We start from the raw sequence: 18438 nt of genomic DNA, 5'->3' as shown, positions 1-18438 counted from the left end.
GGGTGAGTGTGCGTGCGTGCCCACGATCCCAAGAGGAGATTGGAGAAGGGATTGCGATGTGGCCATCCCCTCTGGGGGGGGGTGATTTCTCGCTTTTTCTCTCTCTCTCTGTCTTTCTGGCGAGCACACCTGCCCTATAGCAAAAATCTATTCAATTAAAAAAAAAATAGTAGTTTCACAATGCCCTCTCATTGCCCTTTTATAACTATACCAATCTAGCTCCCTCATGTGCCTCCAAGAAATCAATTCTTCTACATACATATCAGATATGTGCCCTAAGAATCTTAAATACAATTAACAAGAGCATATTTCAAAATCCAGGTTTTTCCCAACTTTATAAAAACTGAAATATTCAGGTTCAGGTGTTGCGGAGGTTAAGGCGCTGGACTCCCACATGGCTGACCATAGTTCAAGTCATGGACCTGGCAGTTTGAAAATCACACCAGGTGTTTGTTGTGTGTGTCCCAAATCCCAGGAGGATAATGGAAGGGAAAGGACTGTGGCATGGCCGTCCACCCTGGTAAGTGATTTCTCTTTTCCTATCTCTCTCTTCAGTAAGTGCATGTGTTGTACTGCAAAAACCTTAAAAAAAAAAAAAAAAAAAAATTCAAGCTCAAATGAGACATAAGTAAAAAGGCCAAGTCAAAGTATTCGTAAACAGGGGACCAGCAGTTGGCATAATGGCTATATCGCCTGGACTCTCTGTAGTCAACCGTGGTTCGAGAACCAGACCCAGTGGCTTAAACTCACGCCAGGTGTGTGTGTGTGTGCATGTCCAAGATCCTGAGAGGAGAATGAAGGAGAAGGAATTGTGGCGTGGCCAACCCCGCTAGGGGGGGGTGATTTCTCACTTTCTCTCTCTCTCTCTGGTGATCACACACACCCTACAGCAAAAACTTCTCCCCCAAAAAACCACTCTTAAACTTTAATATTTATGAATATTAAGAAAGTACTATGCTCAGAAATAAAAAAGAAAAAATGTATATATTTTATTTTCCACAAAGACTAACACTTAAGCTTCTACTGAAAGCCAAATATTCTAATTTTTCAATTTCTAAAGCTTTCGAAAATTTTACATCTGCATCTCACAAACAGAAAATGCACTGACCTTACCTTCCACGCAGGCTATGTCACACTTCACTTATATATTAACAACTTACCTTCAATTTCACCGGGGATGGTCGATGCCTCTTTTTCACTTCTACCCAAGGTTCAGAGTCAAAGTCAGGCAAACTGGTAGACAAACCTCTAGACATAGCTTGAAGATTACTTGTTTCAGTGTTTTTCTTTGGGCTCAATGGACTTCCAATTCTTGGAGAATTTGGGGCAGATTCTAAAATTTTAAATTAGTTCTACAGTTAAAACGATAATGGTTTTTTCCATACTTAAAAAAGGTACTTCATTTTATTCCTTAACTTGGGTTTAGTTTTATTTTCCACACAAATGTCAGTCTGAGTAATTATCTTTCCAATGATTTTCAAACCTGAAGAACTTGTAAGATTTGAAAGTGAAGCCACTGAATAATAAAAGGAATGTCACCAACCTTACACAAGCACATTTATTTGAACATTTCAAGTATACCACATCACCCCTTACTGATTTTCTATAAAATCTTAGATTGAAATTATGTCATCTCAAGTGTTATGAGGCCACAGTTAGGCTAAATGAATCTTTTCTATCAAGGTCAAATTAATCTGTCCATGTTCTACTAGCATATCTATACAGAAGTGGCCTTTATTCCTAATATTCACATTCCATTTACTTAACAAGGTTTGCCTATATGCATTAAGTGTAGTATGCCCACTTACTAGCTTGGCTTATACTGAAAACCACACAGAATATCACATCATTAAAATGCACAGCTCTAGGACCAGGAGATGGCATAATGGCTACATTGCTGACTCCCACATGGCCAACTGTGGTTTGAGTTCTAGACCCAGTGACTTAAAACTCATGCATGCATGTGCATGCAGGCCCCAAATCCCTAGAGAATGAAGAGGGGCCAGGGAGGGCCATCCCCCCAGGGGATGATTTCTTGCTGTCTTTCCAGCAAGCACACACACCCTATAGCAAAAATGTAAAAATTAAATAAAAATAAATGAACAAAATACACAGCTCTGGCACTAATTACATTTAAAATGTTTCTCTACACCATCAAGTCAACTGGAATATTCTTTTTTTTGGGGAAAGGTTTTTGCTATAGGGCGTGCGTGCTCGCCAGAAAGAGAGAGACAGAGAGACAGAAAGCAAGAAATCACTCCCCGGGTCATGGCCACGCCGCAATCCCTTTTCCTCCATTCTCCTCTCAGGATCTTGGGCATGCAAGCACACGCGCCCGGCATAAGTTTAAGCCACTGGGACCGGGACTCGAACCACGATCAACTACATGGGAGTCCAGCAACATAGCCATTACGCTAACTGCTGGTTCCTCAACTGGAATTCTTTTTTTTTTTTTTTTGGAGAGATTTTCACTGTAGGGCGCATGCGCTCGCCAGACAGAGAGAGACATAGAGACAGAAAGCGAGAAATCACCCCCCAGGGGGGATGGTCACGCCGCACACACGCCCAGCGTGAGTTTCAAGCCACCGGGTCCGGGACACGAACCGCGGTCGACTCTGTGGGAGTCCAGCGACATAGCCATTACGCTAACTGCTGGTTCCCGTCAACTGGAATTCTTTTTAAAATTTGCCAAAGGGTATGTGTGCTCACCAGACATTTTTGAAATCACATGCACAAATACCTGGCTTGTTTTTCAAGCTAATGGGTCAAGGACTCAAAACTCATTGCCAGCCAGTTGGGATCCAGTTTCCTTAACCACTATACTACAGGCCCAGCCCAGTGCCAGAACATTTTTAATCAAAAGTTAACACATTTGACAAGTAAGATAAAAATGGTTTCCTTTGTATGTTTTTAAAATTATTTAATTTTATTCAATCATTTATTTTAATTTGATCAGAGAGAGAGAGCTGCCAGGTCCGGGACTTGAACCATGGTCAGCCATGTGGGAGTGTCCAGCACCTTAACTACCATGCCACCTGTTGGTCCCTCCCTTTGTATTTAAGTCAAAGAATATGTTAAGTATTTTACGTTACTGGGTTGGTGGAAAAGTCGACTAATTTTTGTATAGAAAAACATGGGGGACCAGCAGTTGGCATAATAGCTATGTCACTGGACTCCCGTGCAGTCAATCGCAGTTCAAGTCCCGGACTTGGTGCTTAAACTCACACCAGGTGCATGTCTGTGCATACCCAAGATACCAAGAGGAGAATGGAAAAGGGATTGCGGTGTGGCCATCCCCTCTGCAGGGTGATTTCTCGCTTTCTATCTCTGTATTTCTCTTGACTTTCTGGTGAGCGCATACACCCTATTAACAAAAACCTCTCAAAAAAAATAATAAAAACATGGAAAAATATGTCATGGGGAGCCAGCAGGTTGAGGTAGTGAAGGCACTGGACACTCCGACATGGCTGACCACAGTCCAAGTCCTGGCCCTAGAGGCTTGCTTTCTTACTTTCCCTCTGCGTGTGTCACTCTCTATATCTCTACCTGGTCAAATTAAATGAATACATAAAATCATATAAATAATTCTTTTTTTTTTTTTGAGAGGTTTTTGCGATAGGGTGTGTGAGCTCCACAGAAAGACAGACAAAGTGAGAAACCACCCACTCCAGGGGGGATGGCCACACCGCAATCCCTTCTCCTCCATCCATTCTCCTCTAGGGATCTTGGGCATGCCCGCACACAAACGCACCCAGCGTGAGTTTAAGCCACCGAGTCCAGGACTCAAACCACAGTCCACTACGTGGGAGTCCAATGACATAGCCACTATGCCAACTGCTGGTCCCGCAAATAAATGTCATGATTTTTCTGACAATCTTTGGGTCGGAAGGTACAATGTAGACTTATTTTAAAGAAAGTGTTTTGAGAGGTGGTATGGTGGTTAAAAGCGCTGGACTCCCACATGGCTGACCATGGTTCACACCTGGACTTCAAGCGCTGCTTTCTCCCTTTCCTTCCCTCTTTCTCTCTCTTTCTCTCTCTGGTCAAATTAAAATAAATAAAGATAAATAAAATAATTCTTTTTTAAAAAGTAATTTTTAAAAAGTGTTTTGAGAAAAGAATACTATGTGCTGGCCCCCATGGCCTAGTGGTTAAGGGAGCAGTATTCCAACATGGCTGACCACATGGTTCAAATCCCAGACTGACTTATAAAATCTGATGGGCATGTGTGCATGTATGCCTTAAATCATAACAAGATGACGAAATGAAGGATTTCAGTGTGACCACACCCCACTGAGGGGTGCTTTCTCCCTCTCTCCCCCTTTCTCTAGAGAGTACATGCGTCTATTTGAACCCCCCCTCAAGAAATGAATATAGTAACACTATGTTGTGAACCTTGAATCCACATAAAAATCATAATTTAAAAAACTGTATTGTAAAATTCTAAGCACTATTTATTAAGTCAATTCATTGAAAATATTGCAAAGTCTAGGCCAGCAGTAGGCATAACAGCTATGTTGCTGGACTCCCATGGAGTTGGACAGCAGTTCGAGTCCTGGACTTGGTGGCTTAAACTCACGCTGGGAGCATGTGTGTGCGTGCGTGCCCAAGATCCCAAGAGGAGAATGGTGGAGAAGTGACTACAGCATGATCATGCCCCCTGGGGAGTGATTTCTCACTTTCTGTCTTTCTGGCAAGCACACATGCCCTATAGCAAAAACTTCTCAAAAAAAAAAAAAAATTGCAAAGTTGAGTGTCACATGAAGAAAGCCAAAAATAAATAAATACAAAGCGTTTATTTGCTAAATGAATGGCATGTTTCAGGACTACGTTTGAGAGAAATAGTAACAAGACTTGACTTTCATTTACGTGTTAGATGGCTTTAGTATCTTCCCCACAGAGCTAACCACCTGATTAGGTTATCACTTTTAAAATAGGTACAGTGCTTGGGAACCAGCAGTTAGCGTAATGGCTATGTTGCTCGACTCCCACGTAGTCGACCGCGGTTCGCATCCCAGACCCAGTGGATTAAAACTCATGCCGGGCATGTGCGCGTGCGTGCCCAAGATCCCAAGAGGAGAATGGAGGAGAAGGGATTGCGTCGTGACCATCCCCCCTGGGAGGTGATTTCTCGCTTTCTGTCTCTATGTCTCTCTGTCTGGCAAGTTCATGCGCCCTATAGCGAAAATCTCCCAAAAAAAAAAAAAAAAAAAAATAAAAAACAGGTACGGTGCTTCAGCATGGAAAAAGCTCTAAAACTATGCTGTTCAGTACAGTAGGGACTAGTTTTATGAACCTACCGAGTACATGAAATGTTGCTAATCCTGAAATGTGCTAGAGTATAAATACATACCGTATTTCAAAAACCTTGTGTCCCCACAAAACTGTGCTATAACTTTTATAATGAGCACGTTGTAATAATATTTGAATATGGTGAGTTCAAACACCTATTTAAAGTATTACAACTAATTTCATCTGTTTCATAGTTTTATGGGTACTAAAATGTTTATAATTCCATGTATGGGTCACACTCTTCTAGTGCACACTGCTAATATATAACCTAATGACACATGTCAACGATTCATTTATAAAAATAGTGAAATACAAGATTTATACTGTTTAATTTTGATAGTCTAAAGTCATAGGAATGGAAAAAGAAACAAACTCAATCAGGAAAATAAATAAAGGCACCTTATTTCTAAAACAATTATCTATTTTCATATAACAAAGCTTTAAGCAGATCAAGAGCCACTAGCCTAGTATCTATTTGAGGATGAATCAGTTCCTTACACTTACTATAGTGAGAAATTACTATGTATAGTTTATGTATAAATGATAACAACATATGACATAAGTGTAGGAAAATCAGTAGCTATTTTTTTTTTTTGACAGGTTTTACTATAGGGCATGTATGCTTGCCAGAAAGACAAAGACAGAAAGCAAGAAATCACCTCCCAGGGAGGATGGCCACACCGCAATCCCTTCTACTCTATTTTCCTCTTGGGATCTTGGGCACGCACGCACACACGCCTGGCATGAGTTTTAAGCGACCGGGTCCAGGATGCGAACAGCGGTCGACTTCGTGGGAGTCCAGTGACATAGCCATTACGCTAACTGCTGGTCCCAAAAGTAAACTATTTCTCAACATAAGTTCTATAAGTTCAACACTTTTGTAAGTGGTGATTCAGCCATTTAGATCATTCCTAAAGAACTAGGAGTCCTGAGACCAGCAGATGATGTAATGGTTATGCCTCTGGACTCCACATGATTGACTGTGGTTCAAGTCCAAGATTAGGAGGCTTGATACTCATGCTGAGCATGTGTGCACACATGCCCAAAATCCCAAGAAGAGAATGTAGAAGAAGGGACTGTGGTGTGGCCACCCCACTGGGAAATGATTTCTAGCTTTCTGTCTATCTGTCTCTCTGGTGAGCATACATGTCCTATAGCAAAAATCTCTCTAAAAAAAAGAGAAAGAACTAGTAGTCCTAAAAATATGAGGTCAGCAGGTGGTGTGGCAGTTAGGGTGGCTGGATTCCCACATGGCTGACCATGGTTCAAGTCCTGGACCTGGCAGCTTGCTTTCTCACTTTCTCTCTTCCTCTCTGCCTCACTCTGGCCAACTCTAAAAAATAAAATAGTGACAGTGAATAAAATTAAAATTATATATAAAAAAAAATTTAACCATGCCAACGTAGCCTTTTTTTTTTTAAAGAGTTTTAACTCAAGAAAAATGAGTACCTTTTAAAAACATCTTACAAGGAAAAAAAGTCAGAAAGAGCCAAATCAGGATCATAAGGGTGATGCCTAATGATTTCCATCAAAATTTTGCCAATATCTTCCTTAACTGATTAAGAGGAGAGAGCAAGAGCACAAGTAGAAAAAGACTGTGGTGGCATTTTCTCCAGTACTTTTCTGCTGACATGTCAACTAACATTCTAACGTCAAAATAAACAGTCGTCACTCTTTGGTCCTTCAGAAAGTCAATGGAAAAATGCCCACAAGCAGCCCAAAAAACTGTGACCATGACCTTTCTTCCTGACCAGTCTACTTTTGCTTTGACTGACTCATTTTCACTTCTTTGTAGCCCTTGCTTTGACTGTGCTGTCTTCAGGATCCTGCTGGTAAAGCCAAGTGTCATCTCCTGTTAAAATTCTTCAAACAAATGCTTCAGGATCCATTCGTTTAAAATTTCTATTGAGGGGGCAGCAAGTGGGATGGTGGTTAAGGGGCTGGACTCCCATGTTTCACTATAGTTCGAGTCCTGGACCCAGCGGCTTGAAAAATCATGCTGGCCATGTGTGCACACATGTTCCAAATCACAAGAGAATGGAGAAGGAATTACGGTGTGGCCATTCCCCCTTAGGGGGTGATTTCTCATTTTCCTTCTCACCGTCTCTCCAGCCAGTGCCCCTGCCCTATGGCAAAAACCCTAAAAAATAAAAAATTCCATTGAAATCTCTGCTCTTATCTGCAGCTAAACTAGGGAGCAACAGTTTTGGCACTCATTAAGCAGAAAGTTTTTCTTGACAGTCAGAAGTCTGTAAACTGAACTGACTGAGGTGTTTACAGTACCAGGTATTGACTCTGCTGTTAATACTCAGATCTCTTCACTAGGGCATGAACAAGATTTTTTTCTTTGCAAAACAATGTGGATAGCCTCCCACTGCAGGTGTCATCTTCAACATTGTCTTGTCTCTTCTTTCCTTTTTTTTTCCTTTGGAGATGGTCTTGTTATAGGGTGCATGCGCTTGCCAGAAGGAGAGACAGAAAGTGAGAAATCAGGGGAATGTCCAGGGGAAATGGCCACGCCACAATCCCTTCTCCTCCATTCTCCTCTCAGGATCCTGGGCAAGCATGCACATGCGGCCGGTGTGAGTTTAATCCACCGCGTCCAGGACTCGAACCACGGTCAACTACATGGGAATTCAGCAACACAGCCATTACGCTAACTGCTGGTCTCTCTTGTCTCTTCTTAAAATGAGTTACTCATTGATAAACTGCTAATTTTGGGGGGTATTATCTCCATAAACTGTTCATAAAACATAAATGATTTCACCACTCTTCCACAGAAGCTTTACCATAAATCTGATGTTTGTCCTTCCTTTAATTTTAGTAGACTTCATGTTGCTCTGATAGAGGTTCTTTCCAAACTGATGTCTTAGCCTTCCCCAGTGTTTCAATCTAGATACTGTTCAGACATGCTGTAATAACTTAGTATGAGTTTATTTTGGTTGAGGGAAAAAAAAATTGAAATCCATCCACAGTTGTTTCAAAATACACACTTCCCATGGTCACTGTGAAGAACCCTTATATACTCTGCACTTAGTGTGACATGGGGTTTTTTTATTTCTACTATGGATCACAGCTCTAGGTATTCACATGGGTTTCTTTAAAAGGATTATATATCCTATCGTGCAGCACTTCCAAAAATACTTCTGCATATCAAGTACTCAAAGGAAATCCAGTTTATTTAACCATTAGATCCTCTCTCACATTTTAAGAGCCTAAAACAAGCACAAACCGATTGTCAGGTACCTGACTTCTAAATTTTAATGTATCCTTTTTTTTGGGGGGGGGGGGACATGAATATTCAAATCCTACATTCACAGCACTGCAAATGTAAGCTTACCATTCCCATAATTGACCTTTTGTGGCATACTAAGGTCTTCTGATCAGTGCAAATGTCAACCCATGTTAGACAATTCAACCTCCAGAGAGAGAAAATTAGAAATTTTAATTTCTTTGATAAAGAGGACCAATTATGTTAAAATATCTTACCATACAAATCTGTCAGAAAGTTATCTCATGGATTACAATAAAAGTTTCATTACTTTTCTCTTACACATAGGTTCATAAGGAGAGTTTATGCTTCTTATCCTTCATATCCACCTCAAATTTCTAGTGACTATTCCCCATTAACTTTAGGAAACTAGTCTCTCTTATATCAGAAGAAAATTATTAAAGAAAAATTTGGATTGTCATGGGAAAATACGATTTCTGTATTTATTCCTATGATCCAGTGTGACTCAGTATAATTCTAAGAATAGTTTATCTTTCTCTAATTCTTCAGTAAACATCTAGCTTCTGATATATAATTAACTCATCTCAGGCAATATGTAGGTGCATGCATCTTAGTGTATATTAAAAAAACACAAAAATGTATAAGACATTTTATTTTATTCTTATCATTTTATTAATAATGCATAAATCGTTCATGGACAGGCATCACCAAATTGACTAAACTCTCTTAGCTACGCTGTGGGAAAAGAATTTTCTATTTACTGATTGACCCAATGCCTGTTCAGAAGCTAGTTAAAAAATGTCATCTTGGACCCCAAATTTATATAATAAATAAATCTAACTTACACAATCAGCATATCTTAAAAAAGGGAAAAAATACTAAAACAGTATCATTTTTGCTCAGCTTTTAAAACACCTGCCCAAGAGGCTTGCTGGGATCAGAAGGAGAGGACTGACAAAGGAACAGCAGCATGTCTGTGAGACTGCCCAGCACCAACGCTTTTGTGATGGGCAGGTTTCTCATACTGATATATCAAAAACACGTTTTGAGGCATAAATGAAAAAAGTCCTCTTTCATTTCTTAAATTTCTTATCCCGTAAGTGTCCACATTAATAAACTTTATACTACCTGTGAAACATTATGACAACATGTGAGTTATAAAATGCACACTCTACAAAAAGGCAAATCAAACAGCAAAAAAACCTAAATCTGGGAAATGTTACTCAATCCTCTCTTTCTCTACTTTATTGATCTGGACACAAGTACATAAAACAGGAAATAAAAGACAGAATCTTGCAGTATTTCCAGAATGATAATAATTAACTTTCCCACCATCAATAAAAGCAAAAAAGCAGCCCATTCAGCCCAGGCCAATTACACAGAAATGGACAGCTTCTATAAAAACAACAGCAGTCCTCAGGTCTGTCTCTCATCATCGTTATAAAGATGTTACTCCACTGTAGTGTTGGCCCAACCTTCTCCACAAGGAATTGGGAGCAGAAATTCTTGCACAGAAGAGAGCCTGGTCACTTTCGTTTCTGCAGCACGATTTGTTCCAACATTTATAATGGCATTCAGTCAGTCACCTACTCCATTGCACATTCCGATCAAATGACATCCAAGGGCATCAGTAGATCATCACCCTGACTGAAAAAAGTTTAAGCACACATTTTTTTTTCCCCAAGAGGGAATGTCTTAAAAATGATCTAGGAAAAAATTCTTAACATTAAAGTAGATTTTGAAAATTCTAAACATATTGAAGAAAATCTCATTTCTGCTTTATAATGTAGGTATTCTTTCCAAGACAGAAGGATATAGGTGGAAAAAAAATAAATAAAAGAAGAATATTCCACTCTTGAACGTAAGATTTTTTTTTAGAAAATTCCAACCACGCAAGAAGAAAACTGGCACAATACTATGTATAGTCCTTCAGTACAAGTTTAAACACGGACAGGAACCCCATGTGACAAAGTACACATATGTAATTAAATAACAAGAAACGTGAGAGCTTTGTCCACAATACTTAGATCTCTAACTTATGCTCTGTGTGAGAGGTAATTCACATTTTCCTACTGAATTTAAATAAACTTTTAAAAGGATAGGGAAACTGGACCAAACAGTTCACTGTTACTCTATCAACTCTAGAAGTAAAGCCGTTACCTGTATGTGTGCAAAAGGCTTGGCCTGGTACGAACTCTGGACAATCGATCAGCTGAGAGAAGTCTGTCTGTGGCACGTTACGTGTAGGAGGAGGACCCGGAATTGGCCATTTTTCTGGTTCTACTTTTTTTCTCATTTTTTCATCCACAATTTCCACTTCTGTGCTATCCTTTAGTGCCTATTGATAGAAATTTTGAGCTATTAAAAAATCTTTCATTCAAAAAATTTCCACTACATGTCCTCATATTTCTTTTACTTTAAAGAATTATTAATTTATTTTTTAATTTGACAAAAAGAGACAGAGAGACAGACAGACAGAGAGAAAGTGAAAAAGGAAGTTGCCAAGTCTGGGATTCAATCCATGGTTGGCCATGTGGGAGTCCAGCACCCCAACTATCGTGCCACCTACTGGCCCCTGTCTTATATTTATAATAACCTAAAAATCAGAAAAGCTGAAATTAGCAAACTGTATTATAGTTAATGGCTCTAAAAATATTCATGAATTAACTACTTAAAACAGAATACCTTTTTTTTTATTTTTGGGAGAGGTTTTTGCTACAGGGCATGTGCACTTGCCAGTGAGACAGAGACACAGAAAGCGAGAAATCACCCCCCAGGGGATGGTCACGCCACAATCCCTTTTCCTCCATTCTCCTCTCGGGATCTTGGGCACACATGCACACGCGCCTGGTGTGAGTTTAAGCCACCAGGTCCGAGCCTCAAACCGTGATTGACTACATGGGAGTTTGGTGACATAGCCATTACACTAACTGCTGGTCCCAGAATACTTTTTTTTTTTCCCAGGTTTTTGCTATAGGGCAAGTGCGCTTGCCAGACAGAGACAGAAAGCGAGAAATGACCCCCTAAGGGGGATGGCCATGCCGCAATCCCTTCTCTTCCATTCTCCTCTCAAGATCTTGGGCACGCATGCACATGCATCCTATGTGAGTTTAAGCCACCAAGTCCAGGACTCGAACCCCGGGTGACCTACATGGGAGTCCAGCTACATAGCCATTACACCAACTGCTGGTACCAAAACAGAACAAAATTTAAAACCATTAGTCTCTGTAAAGTAGACCTAGCACTGATATCATACAACTATATAAATTTCAAAAAACGTACTTTCCAGGGGCAGCAGGTATGTGGTGGTTAAGGCAATGGACTCCCACATAACCAGCCACTGTCAAGAGTTTCAGACCTGGCAGCTTGCTTTCTCGCTTTCTCACTTTCTCTTTCTCATTCTGGTGAGTGCACATGCCCTAGAGCAAATAAAAAAATTATTTAAAAAATGTATCCTTTAGTAGAAACCAATGTTATTTCTTTTTTGTTTATTCCTCCTGATAGTTTATGCTTATGAAACTAAAACTATGATATACTGCATACATCATGATGTCCCTTACTCTTTTTTTTAATAAAAAAAAAAAAGAGAAAGAAAAAAAGAAGCATATGTTTGAAGATACTAAAGTGTTGGGCAAGGTATATAGAATTGACTAAAAAGGACCATGAAGGAATTTTTTCAAGTAATGGAAACATAAGTTGCTTGTAGTGAGGCTTAGATATAATTTTCAAATTCACACTGAACTTTCACAATTAACTATTGAAAATCACTGTCACTCTCAGGACTAACAGATGGTGTAATGGTTACCTCGATGGACTGCTCCCCATCAAGTTAACCATGGTTTGAGTCCTGGACCCAGTGGCTTAAAACTCACTCCAGGAGTGGATGTGTGTGTGCCCAAAATCCTGAAGGGAGTGGAGGAGAATGGAATGTGGTGTGGCTATGCCCCCCCCCCCGGGGGTGCGGTGATTTCTTGCTTCCTAACTCTTTCTGTAGCAAGTGCATGAGCCCTATAGCAAAAACAAAAAAAGAAGAAAAGAAAAATGAAATAAGAAATACACTGGGAATGTGTGCATGTGTGCCCTAAATATCTCGAACAGGAGAAAGGATTGTGGGGTCCATTCGCTCTGAGGAGTGCTATCTCACTTTCCCCTTTCTCCCCTCACGCCACCACCAAGCACACTAGCACTACAGCAAAAACTTTAAAATGAAGCAGCAGTTGGCGTCGTGGCTATGTTGCTGTACTCCCAAGTAGTCGACTGCAGCTCCCCGTGGCTTAAATTCACACCAGGCATGTGCGTGTGCATGCCCAAGATCTCAAGAGGAAAATGAAAGACAAGGGACTGCAATATGGCCATCCCCCCCTGTGGGGGATGATTTCTCACTTTCTGTCTCTGTCTCTCTGGTGAGCCCATGCACCCTGTAGCAAAAAAAAAAAAAAAAAAAAAAAAAAAACCCAGCAGAGATAATGTAATGGCTGTATCACTGGACTTCCACATAGTTAACTACAGTTCAAGTCCCAGACCTAGCAGCTTAAAACCTCACACTGGGCACATGTGCGTGTGTGCCCAAAATCCCAAGAGGGGAATGGAATAAAAGGGGTTACAAAATGGCCATCCCAACTGTGGGATGATTTCTCACTTTCTGTCTCTGCCTCTTTAGTGAATGTACACGCCTTACATCAAAAACCTCTCTAGGGACCAGCAGTTAGCATAATGGCTATGTCGCTGAACTCCCATGTAGTCGAAAGCGGTTCGAGTCCTGGACCCGGTGGTTTAAACTTCACGCCAGGTGTGTGTGCATGCATGCCCAAGATCCCTAGGAGAACAGAGAAGGGGTTGCAGTGTGGCCATCCCCCCCCGGGGGGGGTGATTTCTCACTTTCTGTCTCTTTCTGGCGAGCACACGTGCCCTATAGCAAAAACCTCTCAAAAACAAACAAACAAACAAACAAACAAACAAACTCTCTCAAAAAATTTTTTTTTGTTTTAAAAGGGGAGCGAGCAGGCAACACAGTGGTCAAGGCATTAAGAGTCTCACATGGCTGACTGCGGTTGAATTGTGGACCCAGCAACTGGAAACTCACACTGGGTGTGTGAGCATGTGTACTCAAAATCCCATAAGAAGAATGGAGGAATACAAATAGTGACTAGGGGATGATTTCTTACTTCTCTCTCTCTCTGGCAAACACACATGTCCTATGGCCAAAACCAGGGAAAAAAAAAACAAAAACAAAAAACACGTGGGCTAAATAACTCAAAAGTTCTGGGCTAGCTGGTGGCTGATGATTAAGGCACTTCATTCCACGCGGCCAACTGAACAGCTGGTGTCCTGGATCTGGCGCTTGAAAAAATACACTGGGACTGTGTGACTGTACTCAAAGTTCCTGAGAGGAGAAAAGACTGAGGCATGGCCGTCTTCCCTGGACAGTGCTTTCTCACTACTTCTCTTTGTCTCTACTTTGAATTAACCTTTCTATGGCATGTGAACAATTCTCGAAGTTTTACTAAACGGGAATATATACAATTTTAAAACAATCTGAGGCTTAGCCAAGGACCGAGAACATTTAAGAAAGTATAAGTTTGAAAGATTTGAAAGATTATGTTTAAAATAGGTGGAAATATGATTAGCAAGTCTTTGAAAGCCTTCCAAAATCAAACATGTATTTGGGTTTTACAAAATCAAAATGGTGGTAAGTCATGAAATGTCGTTCGAGCCTCAGACAACTAGAATATTTGTTTATTTAATACTTTCAATACTTTTTTTAAGAGCAGTTTTAGAGTCATAGAAAAGTGGAATGGAAACTGTGGATTGCTTTTACATCAATAATTACCTCTAAAATGAGATTAACATTTGTAGTAAGAGCCTGAACCCGGTGAAAGCCGGCAATCAGCGAAATAGGCAGGAAACCTTGTTCATCCATCTTTCTCCGAAGAAAAAAGTCTCTTTCTAAATTTTCTATACTGAAGTAATATTCGCTGAAAAAGTAAACATAAACTTCATTTGTTTATTCAATGAAATTCTCTACTGTTTATACCATCAACTGCTATAAAGTATTGATTATTTTCAAAAAACAATAAATAGCTTCTATTTTTATCAGCTTTGCCTAAGAAAACAAAATCAAGCAGTTCGTTTTACTTTATAATAGCTCCATAATTTTAAAAAAAAACTGAACTAAAAAAAAAAAAAAAGGCACCTGTTACTGAAAAGTGATTTTGAGCTTCCTTTCACTAGAGGGCAAAAAGAAACCACCTTATTAAATACATGTAAATATATAAATTTTTCTGATAGCCTGACATTTATTCGACTAATCAAAGTACAAAGTTTCTTGTAGATTAGTGAAATACTACTAACATCTTAGTCAATCCTAATAAATCATTTATTCTTCTTCAACACTGAAGAAAAAAATCTAAGTCTTAAATAAACATTCTAAAACAATTGGTGGTATGGTAGTTAAGGCGGTAGATCCCACATGGCTAACTCAGCAGTTCAAGTCCCAAGCCCAGCAGCTTCAAAAACACATGAGTCATGTGTGTATCCATGTCCAAAATCCTGAGAGGAGAAGGGATTGCAGTATGGTCATCTCCTTTAAGGGGTGACTTTTCATGTTTCTCTCTGTCTCTCTTCAGCATGCACACGTACCCTACAGCAAAAATCTGAAGAAAAAAATAAATAAACAAACATTTTGATTTTCATTATATTTCAGAGGCCCTACTCATCAAGCCTGGCCTGCGAAAGGCACATAATATATACTAAAACTTTAAAATTTCACTTTAAGACATTTGATATAGATACAAGTTACAACTGTTCTTAGATGCAAACTTCCTGCAAATCAATAAACAGTCCTTTAAATGTAATACTTTTGAGAAAGCCATCGTATCAAAATAAATTCATAAATTACCCTAACCTACATCTTTAAAAAATTTCTCATAGAGGGTCAGCAGGTAGCATGGTGGTTGGGGCACTAAACTCCCACATGGCCAACAACAGTTCAAGTCCTGGATCTGGCAGCTTCCTTTCTCATTTTTTCTCTGTCTCTCTCGCGCATGTGTCCTATAGCAATTTTTTAAAATAATAACAAATAAATCTTAAAAAAAAATTCTTTCTTTTTAAGAGAGGTTTTGGCCATAGGGTGCATGTACTTGCCAGAGAAATGGAAAGTGAGAAATCACTCAGGGGGGTGGGGGGGACATGGCCCCACCACAATCCCTTTCCTCCATCCTCCTCTCGGGATCTTGGGCATGCATGCGCACACAAGTACCTAGCATGAGTTTTAAGCTTCTGGGTCTAGGACTCGAACCACAGTCAACTACTTAAGAGTCCAGCAACATAACCATTACACCATCTGCTAGTCCCTAAAAAATATTTTCTAATAGGCTGCAAAAATACTAACCTGTAAATCTGAATGCCAAGAGTCTATCCCAACTAGAAATGTCCAAGATCTTAAAATTCTAATACTCTGATGTCGAAAACAAATTATTAATATAAATTTTCACATAAACTGATAAAAAATAATACCAACTATTTTGAATATACTTAAGTCTCTTACTTTAAAGTACATATAATGGGAGCCGGCAGGTGCGTGGTGGTTAAGGTACTGGATTCCTACATGGCCAACTAACAGACTTGGTGGCTTGCCTCCACTTCCCCAGCCACTGCGCTATCACACTCTGGGCTAATTAAAATAATAATAAATAAAATTAAATCATTCCTTAATTAATAAATAAATAAATAAATAAATAAATAAAATGCATTTAGCATCAGGCCAGTCCAAGCCTTGGTGGTTACATGAGCTGGATACCACATGGATGGCCAACTTTACAGTTGGTGATAGACCTGGAAACTTGAGAAATATGCTGGAAGTATATGCATGTGTGCACAAAATTCCCTAAGGAGAGAGAAGAGGAGAAGGGACTGTAGCAGGACCACTTCCCGTGGGTGTTCTCTTCCCCCACCCTAACAAGTGAGTGCAAACATCCTCTCGCAAAGAATTTGGCATCAATTTTCCAAAAGCATACAAAAAATCTTAAGTGACTTCTTAAAAGAGTGACCATGCCCCTTTGTGGAGTGAGGGGGTGACTTCTCTCTTGCCTGCGTTCTCTCTCTCTCTCTTCTCCCCCCACCCCCGCCCCACTCCAGAAAGCCCAAGTGCCCTTTAGCAAAGGAAAAAAAAAAAAACTTCCATGACACAATGTCGAAAGCGTGACTTCCCAAAGCCTGATCTTTGCTAATTAAAGAATGATAACAGTAAGAAGCTACCCTCACCCTGGTGCTTCACAACTATTTGTGAAAAAAACTACTGCTAAGATAGCAACAAAAAAGTCACAATCAGTGCTGTGTCTGACATTTTGCTCAGCATCCTGGGGACATTATCATGTCCTCCCTTAGAAGCTCTGGATTCTACACCGCATGGTCAGAAATACTGTCAACACTGAAGCTCTGCTCCTCCCTCACTTGCATGAGTACACTGGAGGCTGATTATCCTGACATAGGCTGCATGTCCTCTGTCAGGTCTCCCAAGGGACCTGGCAGCAAGAGTTACAAAAATGACAGCAATAGTGGTATGAAGTTGGATAGCCACATGCCAGGCCCTTTCTGCCCATAAAAAGGCCCTTTTCTTCAGTTTGCATCAACTGGAACAAGCAAGAATAAAATAAATAAGTTGCCCCACATTGTAAACCATTCAAATTCACCATGAAGGCATCCCAGGAAGGTACCCCACTAATGCTGATGAAATTATTTCCCAGTAACAGAGCAGGGTCCATCTTCCTTCTTAAATAAAAATGAATGTTTTAAAAATGTTTATGCCATTAAGTCCCATTCTTTCACCTTGTATGGACAGAAAAAAATAATTCGAACTTCAGCAAACTGGTTTTGGGAATCACATGGGAACAACATTCTTGTCACTATATAAGTATGCAAAAATATCCAATACAATACTAACGTACATTGAGTTGTTTCGTTTGTTTTTTAAGCTATAGGGTACATGCACTCACCAGAGAGACAGGGGAAGTAAACAAATCACCACCACCCCCTGTGGGATGGTCATGTCACAATCCCTTCTCCATTCTCCTCTCAGGATATTTTTGGCACACATGCACATGTGCCCTGTGTGACTTTTAAGCCACTGAGTCCAGGATTCGAACTGAGGAGTTGGCCATATGGGATGCAGCTGCCTTAACCTCTACAACACTGGCTGGCCTGAGGTTCTTTTTTTGTTGTTGTTGTTTTCTAAAAGGACAACAAAACTAATATTCTTTTTTTTTTTTCTTTTTTTCTTTTTTTGAAGAGGTTTTTGCTATAGGGCGCGTGCGCTCGCCAGACAGACAGAGAGAGACAGAGAGACAGAAAGCAAGAAATCACCCCCCAGGGGGGATAGTCACGCCGCAATCCCTTCTCCTCCATTCTCCTCTCAGGATCTTGGGCACGCACGCACACGCACCCGGCGTGAGTTTAAGCCACCGGGTCCGGGACGCAAACCACGGTCAACTACGTGGGAGTCCAGCGACATAGCCATTACGCTAACTCCTGGTCCCAAAACTAATATTCTTCTGATTTCAAACTTAGTACCAAAAAAGCTGCTACTATGAGAGCTACAGTAAGAAGTCTTAATTAAGATTAGGTAGAGACAGGTCAGCCACTAGCGAGGTGGCTACGGCAGGTGGATTTCACTTGGCTGATTGCGCAGTCTTGGTCTTCCACCCAAGCACACTGTGTGCATACCCAAAAATCCCAAAAGAAGAAAAGTAGAAGGGTTTCCAACATGACCACTTCCCACAGGGGTTGCTTTCACATATTCCCCCTCCAGCAGGTACATGTTTCCTCTACCAATTAAAAAAAAAAAATCTGAGAACCAGCAGTTAGCGTAATGGCTATGTCGCTGGACTCCCACGTAGTCAACCGCAGTTTGCGGCCCG

General features: G+C 40.3%; 1 protein-coding gene across 9 annotated transcripts in view; it reads right to left on the bottom strand.

The window, feature by feature from the left end:
- LARP1B (La ribonucleoprotein 1B) overlaps nucleotides 1–18438 on the bottom strand; it is an 84627-nt gene that overhangs the window by 49663 nt on the left and 16526 nt on the right. For 8 of the 9 annotated variants that reach the window (XR_003550161.1, XM_006153147.3, XM_027773690.1 and 5 more), the window contains 3 exons: nucleotides 14355–14499; nucleotides 10685–10862; nucleotides 1161–1333 (listed from right to left, as the gene is read on the bottom strand). Coding sequence is in view for 8 of the 9 variants with exons in the window: in XM_006153147.3 (XP_006153209.1) it covers nucleotides 1161–1333; nucleotides 10685–10862; nucleotides 14355–14499 (496 nt within the window). In the remaining variant the exon portion in view is untranslated. Of the gene's footprint in view, nucleotides 1–1160; nucleotides 1334–9732; nucleotides 10172–10684; nucleotides 10863–14354; nucleotides 14500–18438 lie in introns of those variants that run through there. The other variant, XM_006153152.3, reaches the window with a different exon arrangement.

This window comes from Tupaia chinensis, unplaced genomic scaffold (assembly GCF_000334495.1).
Source record: "Tupaia chinensis unplaced genomic scaffold, TupChi_1.0 Scaffold000362_1, whole genome shotgun sequence".
NCBI lineage: Eukaryota > Metazoa > Chordata > Mammalia > Scandentia > Tupaiidae > Tupaia > Tupaia belangeri.
Note: the sequence above shows the minus strand (reverse complement) of the source record. Positions and strands in the feature narration are given on the sequence as shown.